Source organism: Telmatherina bonti (genome assembly GCF_933228915.1).
Source record: "Telmatherina bonti genome assembly, chromosome: 22".
NCBI classification, from domain to species: Eukaryota; Metazoa; Chordata; class Actinopteri; order Atheriniformes; family Telmatherinidae; genus Telmatherina; species Telmatherina bonti.
Genome location: NC_136631.1, coordinates 14,975,393 through 14,995,541, shown reverse-complemented (window position 1 = coordinate 14,995,541; position 20,149 = coordinate 14,975,393). Strand labels below are relative to the sequence as shown.

Here is a 20,149-nt window from a genome sequence, read left to right as displayed (position 1 = left end):
GCCTGCACAAAGCTTTATTACAAGTTTGCCTTCTATGCATTAAATAAGCAGGCGGCCTGATGTGTTTGTATGTTGCTGTGATACTTAAACCACTAAAGTATTTTAATTTAAAGCATATACATCAATTCCCTTATATTTGAAATTAAAGCATATATAAAAACTCGATTAACACTCCACTGATGCAGATGATTAAAAGTTTCACATTTTTGAGACCAAACTTGATCATAAGAGGCAACATTTTAATGAGTACAGTTTTGAGTGTTTTGATAGTTTAATTGTTGCAATCTCATGCTGAGGAAAGTTCTCACCCAACTTTCATTATGGCAAATTATAGAGAATAGGCCCGCCTCTGATATTACATTGTTTCTCCTGATGCCTTTATGGCCCCATAATGTGTTCAATAATGTGGAGCTTTCACTGCATGGTTGGAGCTTTGAACATATCTGAAACTTCAAATGGACTCTGTTCTGATTTAGTTCGTTTCTTCCAATCAAATCAAAACAATATGTATTTTCATGAATTCCTATAACAATGAAATGGTTTTATGTGACTTTTAATGTAGCTATTATGAGTCACGTTGTTGAAGAACAATGGCAATGAATAACTTTTTAATTAAAAAAAAGAAAAAAGGAAAGTAGCTCACTCACTGCGTCCATCAGAACCTTGGCAGAGCTGTTACAGAATGAGGAGGCAGAGCTGCTCTCAGCAGCAAGCTGCAGCACGGTGTGGTGCCTGAGGTGTGGTGACATGATGCGAGTTGACAGGTGGCACCATGGGTAATAGGGCTAAAACTCCCATCATGCAGCCTGCTGAGACTCCGTCCTACCTCTCTGACCAACCACATGTGCTCACCTTCTCAACCACTGCTTATTTATTACTACATTATAATTAAAAGCTGCAGAAACGTCACAGTTGCGGTAGGTTTGATGCAAGTTAAATGAATTTAGCACTGATGCTGAAGCGTGGGTGTGCACAGCAGGCAAATTGCCATGAAAAATCTGAATTAACAGCAGAGATTGATGTTGTAGTCCAGCTGATTTAGTGGTTTCAGGTCTTACAACATTGTTGAGGAACATCTCAACCTTCATGTTATAATAAGCAAAGGATGAAGATTCACTGTTCTTCAATAATTTTATTTCTTTCCATCAAAAAAAAAAAAAAAAATGCACAGATCAACAAAGCTGTTACATACAAACTGCCATACAATAGCATTTTTTTCCCTTCATGTTTAAGGGCTGATCTGTAAATTCTGTTGTGTCATTTATACACTGTATCTTAGACATTTGCAGTTATGCTGCATTCAGCAACAAAATAAACATACAGATGCTGTTTTTTAACGTTCAAACGAAAACGTTCAGCCACAAACGTCATACTGTATCTGGTCAGGGATGGATTATCGCTCCAGTAAAACTACTGTACTGACATACAATAAAGAAAGAAACAAAAGTTTTGCATAGCTTCATTGTAATGTAGATACAGTACTTTAAGGCACTTCATGAAAAATTTTAGGCATTTTTTTTTTTTAAACCTTTTGCCATTTCATTCTACGAACTTCACCGTAATATGCAATTTTACAACATCAGAATAACTTTTTTTTTTTTTTTTTTCTTAAACCACAGGATGTATATCTACTTCTCTGATTTTCATTTGGCATTAAGTCTCAAGTTCAACATTCATACATTGTGCATAATATGACTGACATATTGTCCCATAACCCCACACAACCCACTATTTCTCAAAAAGACTAAATAAAAAAGAAAGAAAAGAAGAAGGAATTGTGCAATGACTTGGGGTTATGTGGAGTAAAAGGCAACACGCTGTCAAAAACAAGTCCCAAATCTATTAGAGAGCCAATATGTCTGAGCAAGTTGCAGGTCCATTTCCTCATAGACTGGTACTGTACCAGTGGTGACAAGGGTACATGTGACACAGGCAGGAAACAAATCCCCTACACTCCTATCATCCTTTTTTCTCCGTTTGAATAGAAAATTATTTTTTTTATAGTTCTCTCCAAAGAAATCCAGAGCATTACAAGGCTAACTCTGTGTGTGTGTGTTGTAGCTGTATGTCAGGATGCTTCAGGAGGATGCATCTTCTCTATCCCAGCTGATCTTCATACTGCTTACGGAAGCAGTCTCCGGCTGGAAAGAAATCCCAGCAGCGCTCCTGATACATCTTCCACACGTATGACTCCTGGATATGTACAGAAAATCAAGTTCTTAAAGGGTTAAAGACATCTTTTCTTTACTGTTAAGACTTTTCTGGACATGTAAAAGTTCTGCAATGTTATGGAAACAATACTGAGGGGCGTCATTGAGCTAAACTGCATGGTTTTTTTTTATAGACTTGATGAGAGAGAAACTAAATCACTACATTATTTGTGTCAGACGTTATTTTAGTTAGCTTAGCATCTTAATAAATATAATGTACATCACTAGTCAGAAGTTTTGACACCTATTTTTTCAGTTTGTTGAGTAAACCATAGGTCTATATGTAAGTGGGAAATTCAAAATGAACAAAATTTGTCAGAAAAATCACAGTTATGATGCAATTTCTCAAAGAGCAAGATCATTAGTGTAGATGTGATACTCCACCTGGCCAGTGTGCTCTGTCTCATCCTTGTTGATAAGGTACATCAGGAAAAACCTTTAAAAAAAGAATACATAAACCAATGTTCTATAATCAAAGCCAAATCATGTAACAGAGTAGAGGAGCTGTTTTGATGCACATTTAATTTCTGCAACACAAGCCACTTAAATGCCACATTCATGTTTCCAGGACAGGTCTCAAGTGTCCAAACAAAGCAACACCCTCCTATCTCCATCACGGAATCACCTGTTGTTTGCTAAATCAGGTGTAAATGGCAACGGTCCGCTGTATCGCAGTGGGCATCGCAGCACGCCAAATCACGATGAATACTGTATGAGAGCACGCTATCACAAACCTATTTTCCCAATAAAGTTCACGGCATTAAATTGTAATGAAGCAACCTAATGAGGTCGTTCACATATCCTCTAGCCAGCTGACTGTGAGAGCAAATGGACCAAGACTTCCCATTGTTGCCGGTATAAAACAGAGGCAGCGGCTAAGCACGGCGGGCAGGGGAAGCAAACAGAAAACTTTTGGGATCTACTCATCTGTGACTTTGGCTCAAACACAGAGTTAATGAGCTTAGACTATCAGTTGCACAGACAAATAACAGGAAAGCAAATCATGATGAGAAAAAAAAAGTATCATTTTAACTCACGTACTTGTTTTAAATATTCATACTTACAGGTAGTTTGCCAAATTGTGCTCTTGTAAAGTGTGTGTCTCAAAGCCATGGGGCGTCGTGTCAAAGTAATCATTACCAATGCCACAGATGAAGCATTTGGTCTGGCAAAAGAAAAGAAAACAGGATTGTAGCACATACTTGAGTATGATGAGTTGTAGCAATACAGAGACAACTTTGCATCAGTTTGATTTTCCACATAATGGCTTGGTCATCTGTCATGGTAAGCACCACTCAGCTTGCTGGCAGCTGCTTGATGTTTTGTGTTGAACTGAAACTTAAAAAAATCTGAGAAAATAACCCTGAAGGTTGCTGAGAGCTGCAAATCCTGCCTTGTTCAGCTCTAAGGTTGTATATTCATCCAAAACTTTCCCAAACTATCCTTTGACCGTTTGAACTGTGGAAAAAAAAATATTTATGTTCCAAGAGTCTGGTCTGACATTATTTATGCATGATTGACTGTTTAAAACCTCAAGAGAGATTGATTTTTTTTTTTTTTTGTGTCTCACATTTCTACACTGCTAATTATTTCTACAAACCAGCTCTGGCTGTATACATAATTTCTTCAGTTTAAGACAAGCATGCAGCTGCAAACAGTGGAAAATTAAGCTATAAATATCAAAACCCCATCATTTCCCCCCTGCTTCTGACGAAACTCCCTCAGCACTCCAAAAAGCAAGTGCAGGTGAGAATGAAATGTCTTCTCACTTCCATGTCCTCTTTGACCTGTTCCTGTTGGTCTCTCAGCTCTCCAAAGGCATCAATGATCAAACCTGCAGCCAAAACAGGAATTACTGTCAGCATATAAAGTATACTGCATCCTTAGTGAGTGTTGTAGGGATTGTAATGCAGGTTTACTACTCTGATGGGAAGCGCTGTGAAGTGTGTATGAAAAGTCAGCATATTTGTGGTAAGTGGCTGAGGCTGTAAGTTTGTTTTATGTAAACATTAGCAAAGGAAGTGTTGTAGAGTCCAAACTCACCCTGGATGATGGCCAGGAGGATGACAATCACAAAGAAGAAGAAAGTGATGTCAAAAAGGATGCGGTAAAGCTCATAAGGATCGCCAGCAGGGTCCTCAATCTCATCCCCAATGCCGCCTCCTGCTCTCACCCCAACGTACATGTGGAATAGGTAGCACTGCAGGAACACAAAGGGAATGTCGGTTTAAGTAAAAGAAGTTGAGAGTGAGTCAAAGCAGGAGAAATTCTGGCTCCTGTTTACCGTCATCATGTCGTCACACTTCATGTCTGGCTCATCCTCATCCTCGCTCTTATTGTAGAACTTCCTGAAGAAGTTGAAGGCCACCACAGTGTAGAGGTAGACCACAACTGCCAACAAGCCCACCGTCAACACCAGCTGCACAGAGGACAAGCACCTTACATGTGGCTCTCATTCTCTGGTTACATATTTAGTTTAAAACCCAGTGGAGACAGAACGGGAAAAGTCCCAGTTTGGCAAAATGGGAAAAATAACATTTAGAAACAGTTTAAGATAAGAAATTTGACAAATTAGTTGTTTGCTAGTGTTAAATGAGGTCACGCCTGCTATCAGATGCGGATCAGGCACTGATTTGGTCATTGACTTATAAAGACAATAACAGTGGAAGCAGCAGTAAAGTGCATTTGAATTGACAGCAGAATCGATCTGTTCGCAGGCTGCTGAGTCTGGAAAGCAGTAGCGAGCTCTTGAAGTGTATTTTTATCCTCAGTAACTAAAGTGAACTGGAACCCTTCTATTTAAACAAAAATCTTTATATGGCCAATTTCTTTTTTTTATTGTTATTATTCCTGTTGATGTTACTGTTTTTATTTGTTATTGTTATTTTAATTAATTTTTCTGTTTATTGTTGTTTTAACCTTCTCACTGTTGAGATTTGATTTAAAATGTAAAGTACACTATAAATAAAATCATTATTACTATTATTATTATTATGAAATTTTCATTCACACCTCTGGTCAGGTTACAGAAGAAAAAAATTAATATGGGAAAACTTGGCTTTTTTTTTTTATTCCAAATTCTTTAACTAGTTATTCCTAAAATCATGAATGAAGTTTAATTTCTTTGTTATTTTGTAGTCAAACATGATTAAGATTATGGACCTGATGCACAGAAGTACTTCAGCCGACAGTCCTGACAAATTTTGTTATATTCGATGTTTTAAACATCTTGTCTTTTGTTTTTTCCCAAGAATGAAGCAGAAATAATAGAGTATGTCCTGCTTATGTGCTGCTATATACTGACAGAGTGGATTTAATTAACGTGAAATGAACACAACATTTCAGTGATGAATCATTTCTACAAGGTAGAAATGAATGCAGGGTTTTGATTGGCATTACAAAAATGCCATCAGTGGAGCAGAGGCATTCAAACTGTGATAAAACAGTAGCGCACATCAGGGAACAGACAGGCGCGGATATCAACACAACCTTTAAAATGTGGTGCTGAAAACAATAATCCTCTGACTGCTAATATTTGACAGAGAAAAACATGATTGAAATTGAAAGCTATGCTAACAGTGAAACCACTGTTGTTGTTGTTGCAGTCACTCCTATTAAACACATTGAAGGAACAACAACAAACATGCACAGGGATGTCAAATTAAAGGAATTTCCTTACAATTTACTAAAGCTGGAGTTTACTTTATTACGTCCACCTTTGTAATATCAAAAATTGGTCAGACAAAGGGAACTGATCTATCTATCTATCTATCTATCATTATACAAAGTATTGATATTATTATTACAGTTATACTAAAAGTTTATGTACATATTTAAGTATTATGTGAAGAAGCTACTGCCTGGAAGAATTGTAAACATTTTGAGCCTTCATTTGCTATCATTTTGCAGGGTTTGAGTCAATCCGAGACTCTGGAATAGCTTTTCTTAACTCACAGCTGGAGCTTGTCCATGCAGTCACAGTAAATGTGTCACTAATATGTGTCACATCTGTGCTTTTGTCCCAGAGATTGTTGGTGCTGAAAAAGGCTTGAGGGGCCAAAACTTCATCTGCTCTCCTGAAACAATCAAACCACTAACTCTCCAGTGACTGTTTGGAAAGAGAACTGCAGGCTACTCCTCACCTGTTTGCCATTATGTGTGACAGAAGAGAGGATGGTGCGGAGGGTCTTGAAGCCCATGGCGATGTCCAATAGATGGGCAGCAAAGAAAAAGTTGTTGTAGTGTCCCAAAATTGACATGGTGGTGTACCAAACTAGGTACAGGAATGACTGTTGAAAAATTAGTATTTGTTAGAATTCCTCTTTTTGTCCTGAACCGTCAATCAACCTGTTCATTCTTTAAATCATTCAGTCACCCATTAAGAAAATTACAACCCTTATTCATCATCCCGATTAATGTCAAACTTACATTGTCTGTAAACACCACCCCCATTTTCCAGACATGGTACTTTGTATCGATTGAGCTCAACCTGGCAATGAGAAAAAAAAGTTGATATGAAGGGCTCATATTTTCAGTTTGACCTCTACTTTTGCTTCCAGCAGTCCCAGCTTGGCAGCTATTTATCGGTTTAATCTCTCACCATGACACCAGTGAGGCCTCCTTGGCAACCGTCTCCTCTGTAGGGTTGAAATCCAGGGCACTCTTGTCCAATCCCAGCAGCTCTGCTATCCTCTCTGCTCCGTACAGGTCTCCATATTTCTTTATCACCTACAAACAGCAGCCACGGAAAAACACGAGAGAGGAGGACACTGTAGCTGACATTTAAAAGGTTCAAACAGATTTAAATTTACGGCCTGTGTGCACTAGAGATTTAATTAGAATTACGTAAAGCCACTTACTTTGCGTTTGACAAATTTGTCCCAGTAGTTGTTGGGAAATGAACTGATAAAAAGAGACAAAACATCAGAATTAAACCCTTGTTTGCAAAAGGTTATGACATGAAGGTTTAAAACCAATGCTATAGGGGACTCACGGAGTGTTGATGACCAGCCTGTCCCACTGTCCTTTAATGTCATCATCGGATGGTTGCTCAGTGATGTAGAGGCCTGCAAACTCCAGCTTCCTCGCTATCTCTTTCTCCCGTTTAAATACCACTAGAGGCACCTAGTTTGTGTCAGATAAGATGAGTATTTGGAGGTTGATGAACTACTACATTTCACTTTTAAATAAACTACTTTTTTTTTCCCCACTGGCGGCCATTTTACCTTCAGGTAGTAGTATCCCACCACACACAGGAATGATATGATAGTGTGTAGTATTGCCAAACAGCGTAGCGTTGGCGCCATGTAACCAGTGCTCTCCTGCAGGACAAAATACTCCAGTGCCCCTTCATCCTCCTCCTCTCCTACTCTGCTTCGACCGTTCCAGGGGTCCTCGTCATCTGAGTAATCACCAGTCACCTGAAAGATGATCAGACATCATTAAATATTGAACAACGTGAAACCCCCCACTACATGCGTCAGGATGGTTTAATTACAAACGTACCTTGTAGAAGAGAAGGATGAAGTTGATCGCAAAGGCAACAAAAAGTGCTAAGAAGCGAAGGTTGTAGAAATTTCTGGCCAGGTAGTTCTGTCAGAAATTGATAATAAAAATCATTTTAGAATGAGTTGTGCATAAAAAGGAAATTTGTCCCCAATTTAACAAAAAGTTCTGGTTTCAAATCAAAATCCATTCTGATACGAGTTTTGATTCATGTAGAAAGACAAAATCTTCTGTTAGACATTGTTCCAAAACTCCTGTTTGAGCAGAAAATCTCAACAACATGCAAAATCCAAACTGCATATGTGATTGTGCTGCAGGTTGTGTAGAGGTGAAGCAGTTTATTAAGTCTGTGTTGAAAATTGGACAAGCCCTGTGTGCAATTAGTTGGAAATCATCAGTTAAAGGTTGCAAGAATGATTAAGAATTCATCCAACACAAGCTGATATATGAGGCAATTCTTTCCCCTAAAAGTCACAGTTTCCTATTTATACTGTATAAGCTGAATATCTTTCTGTTTGTCATGCTACCAATAAATCCACAGAATAATGTTTCCTGTGTTTTATCTGATTATTTCCAACTAATCCCTCATTTGAGCTGGAATTATGTTATAAACTGTTAGATGCCATAAAATTATATGGATCTGATTACAAAAGGCAGCTTTTAGAACTGCGATGGAGTTTTAGTCTCATGAATCAGACATCTGCAAACTGCCTGAAGGTCAAAGAAAAATGTTTCATAAAGAAGGTCTGGATCTGGGAGGTGTCTGGGAGTGATATCCTACAAGCATCTTGGTCTGGTAGATTTCCAAGCCAGCACAGAAGCTGGCCATGAAGGCCTCTGGTGGTTCTTTCTTCAGGCCCAGCCTCTTCTTTGGGGCTCTCTTCTCTTCAACTGAGCGCTCTGGGGGAATTTCATCTTTGGCCTTGTCGTCATCCTTCTTTTCACCATCCTCTGAGCTGCAAGCACAACTTTGCTGTTAGTAGCGGCTGTGTGGTCTTTGAGGAGGATCTAACAAGATGCATTGAAACATGCAAATAAAACAGCTACTGTGTACAAAAACAACTTGCTCATGGTTACATTTACACCCAGCTTCACTGCTAGATCATGCTCTGAAAGACCTTTTATGACAAAGTTGAGCCATAAATTAAATTACACTCACTCTCCCTTCTCAGAGTCAGACTTGTAATCTCCATTTGCAGCTCTCTTCTTTGCAGCCATCTAAAACAAAATGACATGAACAAAAAATAAATCTTCGGTTTCTCCAGTGGAAGGTACGACGACAAACAAAGCTTTCCTCGCTTCACTGGTTAAACACATTTACTGACCTGTGCTTTTTTCTGCTTGACCGCACTGGCTATCGATGGAGCGTCTCCCACCACCACCTCCGACACGTCGCCCAAACCCGGCTCGGCTCCATGCTTCCCCTCCCTCTTGGGCTGGATGTTGAGCAGCTCAGCCATGAGGTCGGCCTCTGCCACATCACCCTGAGCCATCTGACCCATCTCTGCCAACGCTGACGCCTCATTCAACTCCATCTTCTCTGCTTCCAACACATCTCCGTGTATCCCGAACTGAGTTGGGTCTGGCATGTTTCCCAAAATATCCGTCACCTTCATATTTTTGGCTCCTTCAACGAGGCCACCCCCAAACATAGTGGTCCACAAGATGTGAAAGAAACCCCAAATTAGACTGTAGACAAAGTGAAAGAGGCCTGTGATGATCATCCAGAAGAAGGAGAAGAAGCCCTGCACCATCTCCTTCACAGTCATCCTCCTGAACTTCCTGTACTGCCGCCTCATGCTCTTGAGAGTGAGCAGCTGGCGGAAGTGACTGAGGCTCTTTCTCATTGAGACGCAGGCGATTGTGAATGCGGACGAAGACTCCATCATCATGTTCTCCTCCTCTTCCTCTTCTTGGTTCTCCGCCACGCTCTGGCTGTCTTCCTCATCTTCCTCCGCCAGCTCAACTGGGTCCGGCTCGGAAATCTGAGAAGCCAGCTGCATCTCAAAGATAGTGTCCTCGCAGAAGTTGACGAAGAGTTCCATCTTCTCGCTCTCCCCACCTTCGTTGACCACATCGAATATGAACTGCCGCTTGGACTCTTTCACCTGAGGCTTCTCCCACTGCGTACGACTCGACTCGCTGATCTCAAAGTAAACTCTCTCGATGCGCTTGGCTCCGCCCATGATCTCAATACGACCTAAGAAAGGCTCGAAGTAGCTGAGAACGCTCTCGGCCAGGTCGAGGAATGTTGAGAGGCGAGCGTCGTGAGGCATGTGCTCTGACAGGTTGGTTAGCAACACAGCTACGTTAAAGCCAATGTCCTTGGCTGGTTCGTGAAATCTCTCCACAAACTGCTTGTAGTTGAACATGTCGTTCTCATCAGCCTCAGCACAGGACAGAAGAAACTCGATCTCAGATTGGGAGTACTGTTTCTGGTTCTCCATGGACTTCTGGAAGTCCTTCTTTGAGATGACTCCTTTACTGTCTTCGTCATATTCCTTGAAACTATCTGAAGTGGTCAAGTCTTTCAATTTGAGGAACATGTCAAAAAATTTCAGGATCATCTCTACATTACTGGAAGATTCCACCAAGGTGTCCACCATTTGTTTCCCAATAGTTCCATTGACAACATTACCTGTTCAGCAGTGAAGAAATAAAAGCCGGGATTGTTACTAAAGACAACGAGAAAGTCTCCAACCTAGAAATAGAAAAGTGATGCTACTGTGGTGAGCATTTGATTGAACCTGTTTTGAATGAGACAAACCTTCGAGAAGAGAGAGCATCATGACGATCATGTCCTTCTGCAAGTCCAACAGCTCCTTCAATAATTCAATTTGACTGGAATCCTGATGGAAAAAAAGAAGGGAAGTGAAATCCTGTGAGTACTGATGCCCCCCCCTGTAATGATACTCTTTAATAACCCTGAGTTTTATTTGAAGACATCAAGGCTGCTTCAATTTCTGCCAGGGAGCAGAAGGTCCTGCTAGGTAACATCCATCCATCATCACTAGGACTGATGTTATTTTACTGTCTAGGAGCAGATGGCTGGGTCAGACGGACTCATTTAGGGTCTCTCCGGAGATTGTACTCAACATACCATAAATCTAAACCATACTTTGATGGGCTAAATTCAGCCCTCTCCACCTGCGCTCTCCCTCATTCAGATTCAGAACCAGCCCTTTGTGAAGACTGTAAGATAATGTTTGGTGTATGTTTTTTATCCCACTGCTGGCTTATTGCCCATGGCTTAGATGGAGCCACATCGAAGAATTGAGTAGACTTGCATGTGACTGTACTGCAACACCCCCAAGTTATCCTAGAGGCAGGAGAGACCTCTGGTGGTCTTTTATAAAACATCACTGGTGTTCAGATTTTTATCTCACTAAAACCAGGAATAACTCCGTAGAAACTCTTAATCTTTACTATGTATGTTCAAACCTTTTTTTTTTTTTTTTACTGAAATTGTGTACACAGTTTTGTGCTTGAGCTGATTGGCAGCATTGTTAAATGTCAGAATGTCGATGAACTTAGCATCGCTTTGAAAAAGCAAAGGTGATAGCCCACACATATATCTATAAATAAAATTAATTACATCAACGCATGTCGGTACACGGACATTGCAAACATCTGGCTTGTGCTTCAGCTTCTAGGCACTCGCAGGAGCAGCCTCATATGAGAGCTTCTGCAAGATGCTTCTTTTATTGTAAAGGATGGGCAAAATATAGGATCGAAGGATAGAAAATGCTGAACAGAGGAAAAAAACAAAGTGTTTACAATTATAGTGGACCGAACTGAATATATGCATTTGCAAAATAAAATAAATAAAATAAAGTAAAATAAAATAAAATAAAATAACAGTGAATTGAATTGAATTGAATTGAATTAAAAAGACTTTCTGCATGCCAGAGGGAAATTGCAAAAAATGACTCGTGTTTTTAAACAGCTTTCCAAAAGAAATCAAAATGGCAAAATATTTATTTTCCATTATTTAATCCTGAAGTTAATCAAGTGAAGATGATCAGAAGCACAAACCATACATTAAACCATAATATATATTTTAATTGTACTTTAAAACATATTTATTTATTGACTGATAGATATAAAGCACACACCTGTGATAACTTCATCTGCATGTTGGCAAACACATGCAGGAAGCCCACCACTGCATCCCACAGTCGGCTGTGAGCCAGACTCTGCTGATTACCTATACAAGGACCCTGGAGCACACAGCAGAGAGCCGATATGGAAAAAATACATGTGGCATGTCATGCAAAATCTTCTTGATATTATCCATTTATTGTGACTGGGCTTTTAATTGTGGACAAGTTTCCTGTAATGAAGTACCTGAATATACTCAGTTAAAGAGTTGAAGACCTGTTTTGCCACTGCTAACGCTTTGGAAAAGTTCCTTTGGCCAGCTTCGTCAATGACATCCTTACCAGAATAGTACCAGTAGAAATCACTGATTGATTCCTAAACAAATTAAAAACAAATAAATCTCTTAAATCTATCAAATTCCTTAGATGTGTGGCAGAGCTGTACAGAATATGCCATAAAGCAATACCTGTAGTCTGAGCAGGTAGTCCACAGTGCTAATGATGATGTTGACTGTCGTCGTGTTCCCAGTCTGAGTTCTCAGAAAGTTTTGAAAATCTAAAACAAATGATAGAAGAGGATCAGAAACTATATACATTTGTTGATGCACCCCATCAGCTCCATAAAATCAAGCCTCTGAAACCGTGTTGCTCAGAAAAATGCAGCTCATCTTTATCTAATCTTGTTGAGTAGAAAAACAGAGTCGACTAACCATTATTGTGACCCTCACAGAGGAGCTGCAGAAACCTAAAGAGGTCTTTTGTGAACTCATCATTCTGCAGAACCTTGGAACCTGAAAACAGGAAATGATATTACATTTCCTCTTCAGTGATAAGCAACTCAAAAACCAATCAGTTTTACATCTATACAGGAATTTACAAGCTTTGGACCCTTATAATACTGTTGGGAATTTATAGGAATTATACTGAGAGCTTCAAGCACACACAAATGGTCAACAGCATCATTTGAAAAAATATAAACAAAACTGGGTTTTTTTGGTTTTTTTTTTTATTTTAAATTACCAGCAAAGCTTTGTTTTTAACAAATGAACAAAGCTTTAGGATATTTAGTTCTTAAAATACATAAGTTAGTATCATCAAAAATGAAAAAAAAAGTCTCAAACAAATAACAAGCACTGCCTTCTTATGCAAAGAAGAGGACAGATCAGAGTAAGTAAGTTCTGGGAGCGCGGACTCAGGTCAAAAGAGCATGCATGTGTTCTTTCAGTCCAAGATACAAAGACAGTGGTTATGATTCAGATCATAAGGAGGAGGAGGGAGAGGAAGGAGCAGAAAGGGACTGGAAGGAAATGAGAGGAAAGGAGCGGGATAGAGAGCAATCAAGATGTCAGCATTGCAGAAAATGAGTAAAATCTAAACCGTGTATTTACCCCGCTCACTCACGTTGACTGCGACCGATGACATAAAAACATGATCAGAAGGAAACAAACAAAACAAAAGCAGACATAAGCAAAGGAGAAGACATTGAGATTCAATCAGAAGAAGTAGGAACAGGAGAGCGTGATAGGGCTGTAGATATATACTTTACATACACTGATTAACAACACTGACAAACAATTAACAATTCTTTCAGTCTTTAAAGTACAGTCTGCTCACTTAGCAGGTATATATAGGTAACAGTTGCCATCACTTATGCCTGGGCTTATGAAGTGAAAATGAGCTGAAGAATGTATGATAAAAATATAATCTTATACTGTATGCAACCCATCAACTTTGATAAAAAAAAAACCTCAGATTACAACAGGATTGTTTTTATGTAGATGTATTTGTGATTGTGAGTCTTTTTTGAAGTGGCAGACAAAGCCAGGACAGGACTTGGACATACAGTAACACAGGTTTACCTGCAGGATGACATGACAACGTGAAACAAGAGACACACATGATGTGGAGATGGGCTTGAGCAACAACAAAGTAAAGAGTTGATATCCTGTCAAGATAATCATTCGTTATGGTTACAGGTCTACATTATGAGCCAGAATGACACACATCTGGGTAAAATAGGGCTTGTTTGCTGGGAACCTGATTCTCACACAGTACTGGTGACTCAATACCCCATCTGCTGCACAAATAAAGCCACCAATATAATCACCTCTTTCATTACCAGTTTATGAAGATGCTCTCCCATTGCAGCAGATCAGCATTTAGCAGCAGCGCAGAGCGCAGCAGATAAACTGCTGAACTTTTACTATTGAGGTTCTGTCTATGTGGCAATCTTCCAGCAGTAACAGAAGCATATTATTGACTTGCGATCCATTTTATTCTGCCTCGCTAAACCTTTCTTTGTATCAACATGATTAAAGATCTTCTTGAGGAGGACAAGTCAATTGCTTAGTCTTAAGGATCAACTAGTGCAGTGTCAAGAGTTTACCACTTTTATTGTCCTTACTTACTTGATCCCTCCTCAGTTACCATTCCCAGACCTTCAGCTTTGTTCTGCCTTTCAAAAGCGTTCAGGTCCAGGACACTGTGAGAAAAGAAAGACACAAACTGAACCATTAAAGTGTCTGCTACAGATATTCCATATGAGATGTTTTAGGACTGTTGTGCGTGCCATGGTCAGCTGTTTTAATTTGCGTGTCCAGCTGTGTGTCATTATCTCTGTTTCCTCTGCTGTGATTGGCTGGAGTGGCCTGCTGGAGTGAACATAAGGCGGGCGGTGCGCAGTGCTCGGGGGAGGTCACTGCCAACCTCTCCATCATTCTGTTTGGGTTGTTTTTGAGTTGGGAGTCTCCGGTAGTTCAGTTTTCGGTTTTGGTTCTTTGGTTTGATCCTCTTTTGTTTGGGGAGCGGCCCAGATCCTACAGCCCATTGCGTGGCTGGTTTGTGGCGGCTCCCTTTTTGTTTATTTTGGCTGGGGCTCCCTCCTCTTTCGGTTGCTGTCGGTTTCTTTACTAAACTTTGTTTACATGTTGATTGTTGGCAGTGGTTCCTCTCATATGTTATGGTTCCTACTCTCGAGCCGTACTATTGTTTTGTTTAGGGGCCGTAACATATATGGGGGCCCGTGCGGGATCTTGTTTGGATTGTGTGGCGATCTGTGTGCAGCGCTTTGTGCTGCCTGTATTGTGGGGTGTGTTCCCCTCAGGAGCTGTCCAGTGCTGAAGTTGATGTTGATGTGCCGTCCGAGGCCTTGCTGCGGGGTCGTTTACAGAACTCTGAAATTTTAGGTGAACTTGGTACGTACCTTGCGCATTTGTCTGACGTTCAACAAAGGGATGTGCTCGGTCTCGTTGAATGTCATCGTTCTTTGTTCTCTGACGTACCATCACGAACTACAGTTTTACAGCATGACATAGATGTGGGTGATGCCTCTCCTATTAAACTACATCCTTATAGGGTCAACCCTGACAAGCAACGGCATTTGCATCAGCAGGTGGATTACATGGTGTCACATGGGATTGCAGAGCCAAGCTGCAGCTCCTGGAGTTCACCGTGTCTTTTGGCTGTGAAGTCTGACGGGTCTGACCGCTTTTGTACTGACTTTAGAAAAGTGAACCGAGTTACGAAGCCGGATTGCCATCTGTTACCACGGATGGAAGATTGTGTGGACCGGGTTGGGTCCGCTGCTTATGTGTCGACGCTAGACCTCTTAAAAGGTTACTGGCAAGTACCACTGATGCAGAGAGCAAAAGAGATATCCGCGTTTGTTACACCTGACTCTTTTCTTCAGTACGTGGTCATGCCGTTCGGGGTACGTAACGCCCTGGCTACATTTCAGCGGCTGGTGAATAAGGTGCTGTCGGGGGTGCCGGGGTGTGAGGCATATCTTGATGATATCGTGGTGTATTCTAGTTGCTGGGAGGAGCACATCGGTCAACTGAGAGCTGTGTTCGACCGACTGGTCGAGGCGAATTTAACAGTTAATCTTGCAAAGTGCGCATTTGGCTGTGCCACTGTGGTTTACTTGGGGAAGATAGTGGGCAGTGGCCAAGTGACACCAGTGCACTCTAAGGTGGAGGCCATCCTACAGTTTCCCGCTCCGTCTTCCAGGCGTGAACTACAACGGTTTTTAGGAATGGCCGGTTACTATCGCAGCTTTTGTAGGAACTTTTCAGCTGTTGCCGCTCCTCTTACCGACCTCTTGAGCCCAAAAAGACCGTCTGTCTGGTCGGTAAATTGCGCTCATGCTTTTGAGTGCATTAAAGCTCTCCTGACCCATTAGCCTGTTCTTGCTGCTCCTGTGTTCGGATCGCCCTTTAAACTGGCAGTAGATGCCAGTGATTCTGGCGCGGGTGCAGTTCTTCTGCAAGATGGTCCTGACGGGGTGGAGCACCCGCTGTGCTATTTTTCTAAGAAGTTTAATCAGCATCAGCGGGTGTATTCAACTGTCGAGAAGGAGGCGCTTGCGCTCGTGTTGGCCTTGAAACATTTTGAGGTTTATCTCGGTTTGTCTATCTGTCCGATCACCGTTTTTACTGACCATAATCCTCTGGTGTTCATCGGTCAAATACGCAAGTCTAATCAGCGGCTCATGAGGTGTGCTTTGTTTCTGCAGGGGTTTAATCTGGAGATCAGACACATCGCAGGTAAGGATAACATTCTGGCTGACACATTGTCACGCATTCCTCCTGATGTTGGCTGACAGTCCTGGGCATTCCCGGCTCAACATCTTGGGGGTGGAGGTGTTGTGCGTGCCATGGTCAGCTGTTTTAATTTGCGTGTCCAGCTGTGTGTCATTATCTCTGTTTCCTCTGCTGTGATTGGCTGGAGTGGCCTGCTGGAGTGAACATAAGGCGGGCGGTGTGCAGTGCTCGGGGGAGGTCACTGCCAACCTTGAAACAATATTCATGTTTCAACATGGCTGCATTACCTGCATGACATCATCAGTCCAGACAGACTTTTGAAGAATCCGACGTCCCTTTTTTCCTTCAAGTAGTCCAGCATTTTCTGCCTCAGAATAAAAAATGCAATTAATAATGAAGCTAAAGCTGTTGCATTTTCAGCTTAAGGAGTGTAGCATACCTGCTGGACCAGTATGTTTCCGCCGTTGAGAATGGAGATGCCCAGCTTGAGTGTGAAAGTCACAGTGGCAGCGAGACGACCTGATGGCCACAGATCAGAGTTAAAGCAAAGGCAGCTGCTGTAAGATGGAGGATTGGACCGGATGCGTTGTCCTACCTTTGCTGGCACTGATCATCTGAAGCACCATTTCTGCAGCCCCTCGATCATGCAGTCTGGCTTGCTGATACAGCATCTTTTGTTTTTCCATTTCCTTTTCCTGTTAGACATCAGAAAAAAACCCCACAATTTTGAACAGCTGATAAAAGAAAAAAAGTGAAATGTAGAATACTTATCAGTATCTAATAAGTACCTCAAATGTTTTCTCTTTCCCTTCCTGCTCCTCCTCTTCTTCACCCTCAGCACAACTCTGAAAGACAAAATGAACATCAAACCTGCGCATTTTTTTGCAAAGCAACATTTATGAACAATCTTGAGCAGAGATACCTTTGCCATCATATCCGCATAGGCTATGTACAAGGGATCCTCTTCTAAAGAGCTACAACAGAAGGAAGATAGATTTATGGTGGTTAAACTGATATTCACATCACATCTCTAGGTAATAACGTATAGTAATTAGACTTACAGCTGTTATACCAACAATACTACAGAGAATACATGTGAAACTGCACGTGTTTTCCTGCTATTATATAGAATATGGGGATGATTTATGCTTAATGTTCATTTTTTGTTGAGGAAACGAGCCAAAACCATTATGTAGCACAGATGGAGCAAGCCATGCTGGTGCCAGGTAGCCAGGTGTATTTGTGTGTGTAGGGGGGGTGTATATGTGTATCCACCTGCATTCAGTCAGAGCGTTGTGGCTAAAATGCAGAATGAGCTGATGAAGAGGATCTGGCTGCTTTCTGACCTCCTCCTCTTCCTCCTCCTCCACTTCAGGCTGTGTTTTCTGGGAAATAATACACAAATCAGTCGTGCAACAAAGGCATGTCTCAGATTTTACCATATAAGCTGATGAACCAGGAAATCTGAAAGATTTTACACATAAAGGTGAGAAATATCAAAAGAAATCATTCACAAAATAAACCACAAGCACATGCGTGGACAGAACTGGCAAATTCACGCATGCTGGTACACACACATATGATGTTCCACAGTTTTAATGAATGGAGCTAAGCATGACGCCATTCTGTCATTTCACCGCAGAGCAGGAAGACTTCTAATAAAACAGATTGTTACCATTGTTTTTTCATTCCAATTGGCTGAAGCTTTATAATAATGTACCCTTTCCTTCTTGGCTTTGATTACAAATAATGTACAATAAATAAAGAACAACTAATAAAGGGTTAAAAATAAATTATATGAAAGCTGTATTCATTCCAATTTCATTTCAATACCACTCATGATATCCCTAAATGCCCTAATTAGAATTTAATCCAACAAATTGTCTTTGGTTTTATTTGTTGATGTTTTGTTTTTGTTTTTCTGAAACTGCTTTTGCTTTACTTCGTTTTATGAAAAATGACCTATTCTGCTGTCATACTTTCTTTACCGCTGTGCTTTTGTTCTAAGTTTTTGTGTTGTTTGTTTTTTCTGAGTGGATGCTTTCTTACCTGTGTTGGATGGGACACATGATCAGCTGGCTCTGACATCAGTGGTGATGTCATGCTCACTGAAAACCACCGCACCGATGACTGAAAATGGCTCAGTGATACACGGTGGAAGTGGAATATATTTGACACTTTTAACATGTAGAATGGTGCAAACGACACAAAGCTCCCCAACTGCTGCACACAAGTACGGACATGAAGACACCGGGAAAGGAGGAGGTGGGGGCAACATGAATACTTACTGCAAGGTCCTGCACTAGTTTCTCCTCAAAGGAGTACTCCTCTGTTTCTATCCATATACTCTGATAGGCCAGGAGGAAGAGGTTAATAGAGCGATGCCTAAGGGAGGAGATTAGCTAGGGTTAGATAGGAGTAGTGCAGAGAAGGAAAGAGGTCCCTTTAGGTAGGCTTTGGACTGGTTAGTTTTGGATAGGATTTGGATACAAGCACATCCAAGTGGTCACTTAACATGCAGGCTTCCTGCCACCGTAATGACCTAGTCATTATTTATTTACTTATTTACTTTTAATCTTGTCCTCATCAGCAAACAGAATTGCACTTACAAGGTTCGTTATAATAATTAAATGTGGAGGAAAATGCAACAAGGAGTAAACAAAAACATTCTCCTATTTGTTAGCAGTTAGCTTAGCATTAGTTTAGCATAACGACTGAGGGTTAGCTTAGCAGCATTTCTCCATAAATGTGCTTGCCAAAACTTCTTAAAAAAAATAATGGCTTATTTTTAACTAGAACTTATGTTTTTTACTAAATATTGACATAACAGAAGTATCTTTTTTTTTTTTTTTTTTTTTTTTTTTTTTAAGATACAACAAGCTCAGTCTGGTTGGTTTTATAAATGAACTTGTACAACTACAAATGACTGAACCAGTGACAATACCAGTGAAAATGGGTGTCATAGCAAATAACGGGCCGGATGAAAAGCAAGCAGTAAAGAGAAGACAATTCAAAGAGGCAGCAACACTGGATCAGTGCTACATTACCGTCATCACTGAGAGCAGACTGTTATAGTCTGTGCTCTCATGCATTATCTCCAGCCAAATGTGTCGGAAGGTATTCAGGAAGTAATTATTGTTTTTGTGCCTGAGGGAATGAGGTAGAGGCATAATAAAAGATGACACTAAGGACAGAGCAGAAGCTAAACAAAGATACATATATGAAAAGATGGCATCTGAATGCAAGAAATTTATTGCACATGAGGTTCCCATACTTACAGATTCAAGAGATCATTGTGTATACCACAGTATTTTGTAATTATTACCTATACTGGATTATATTTCACCATCAACAATTCTAAATGAACGAGTCATGCTGTCAGCCAGAAAGGTGGCTTCATCTGAGCACATATTGAAGACAGCCACCTTGAGGTCAGGCCGTATAATTGTTTCCCTGCACACTGTAGCACTCTGCCTGACTTCCTGTGATAGAGTTACAGAGCAGCAGGCCATGAAATTACTAGTGTCCATTCTTTCCTACTCTTATAAGTAGGTACCAGCTGTAAGCTAGAAATGTGTCCTACAAACAGATGGTGGCTGCTCATTAATGCAGGGTCAGAATCCAGAAAAGAGGAGAGAGGTTTGAGAAACAGAAAAAGAAGAAAATGTAACGGGAGAGGTGATGCTACAGCACTAGCTGCACTCCTTTTCCATCTGCTCAAGGAGCTGTGGAATTGACTTGGATCAATTAACTGTCCTTAAACTGTTTAATCTGATACTGCACAAAAAAAGAG

The 20,149-nt window shown here is 40.7% G+C and overlaps 1 protein-coding gene across 1 annotated transcript in view; it reads right to left on the bottom strand.

The window, feature by feature from the left end:
- Positions 1-2,097: 2,097 nt before the first annotated feature.
- LOC306772147 (ryanodine receptor 3) overlaps positions 2,098-20,149 on the bottom strand; it is a gene marked incomplete at both ends in the record, with an annotated part of 112,904 nt that continues 94,852 nt past the window's right edge. Inside the window, 29 exons of the mRNA XM_079261561.1 lie at positions 2,098-2,193; positions 2,595-2,646; positions 3,275-3,375; positions 3,980-4,044; positions 4,254-4,410; positions 4,495-4,629; positions 6,353-6,499; positions 6,639-6,699; positions 6,811-6,938; positions 7,070-7,112; positions 7,204-7,334; positions 7,436-7,630; positions 7,716-7,802; positions 8,497-8,671; positions 8,875-8,933; positions 9,041-10,353; positions 10,483-10,564; positions 11,831-11,935; positions 12,063-12,191; positions 12,283-12,371; positions 12,526-12,606; positions 14,224-14,297; positions 16,644-16,720; positions 16,796-16,875; positions 16,952-17,051; positions 17,145-17,201; positions 17,279-17,330; positions 17,632-17,741; positions 18,645-18,741. Of these exons, the coding sequence (XP_079117687.1) occupies positions 2,098-2,193; positions 2,595-2,646; positions 3,275-3,375; positions 3,980-4,044; positions 4,254-4,410; positions 4,495-4,629; positions 6,353-6,499; positions 6,639-6,699; positions 6,811-6,938; positions 7,070-7,112; positions 7,204-7,334; positions 7,436-7,630; positions 7,716-7,802; positions 8,497-8,671; positions 8,875-8,933; positions 9,041-10,353; positions 10,483-10,564; positions 11,831-11,935; positions 12,063-12,191; positions 12,283-12,371; positions 12,526-12,606; positions 14,224-14,297; positions 16,644-16,720; positions 16,796-16,875; positions 16,952-17,051; positions 17,145-17,201; positions 17,279-17,330; positions 17,632-17,741; positions 18,645-18,741 (4,078 nt within the window). The remainder of the gene's footprint in view (positions 2,194-2,594; positions 2,647-3,274; positions 3,376-3,979; positions 4,045-4,253; positions 4,411-4,494; positions 4,630-6,352; positions 6,500-6,638; positions 6,700-6,810; positions 6,939-7,069; positions 7,113-7,203; positions 7,335-7,435; positions 7,631-7,715; positions 7,803-8,496; positions 8,672-8,874; positions 8,934-9,040; positions 10,354-10,482; positions 10,565-11,830; positions 11,936-12,062; positions 12,192-12,282; positions 12,372-12,525; positions 12,607-14,223; positions 14,298-16,643; positions 16,721-16,795; positions 16,876-16,951; positions 17,052-17,144; positions 17,202-17,278; positions 17,331-17,631; positions 17,742-18,644; positions 18,742-20,149) is intronic.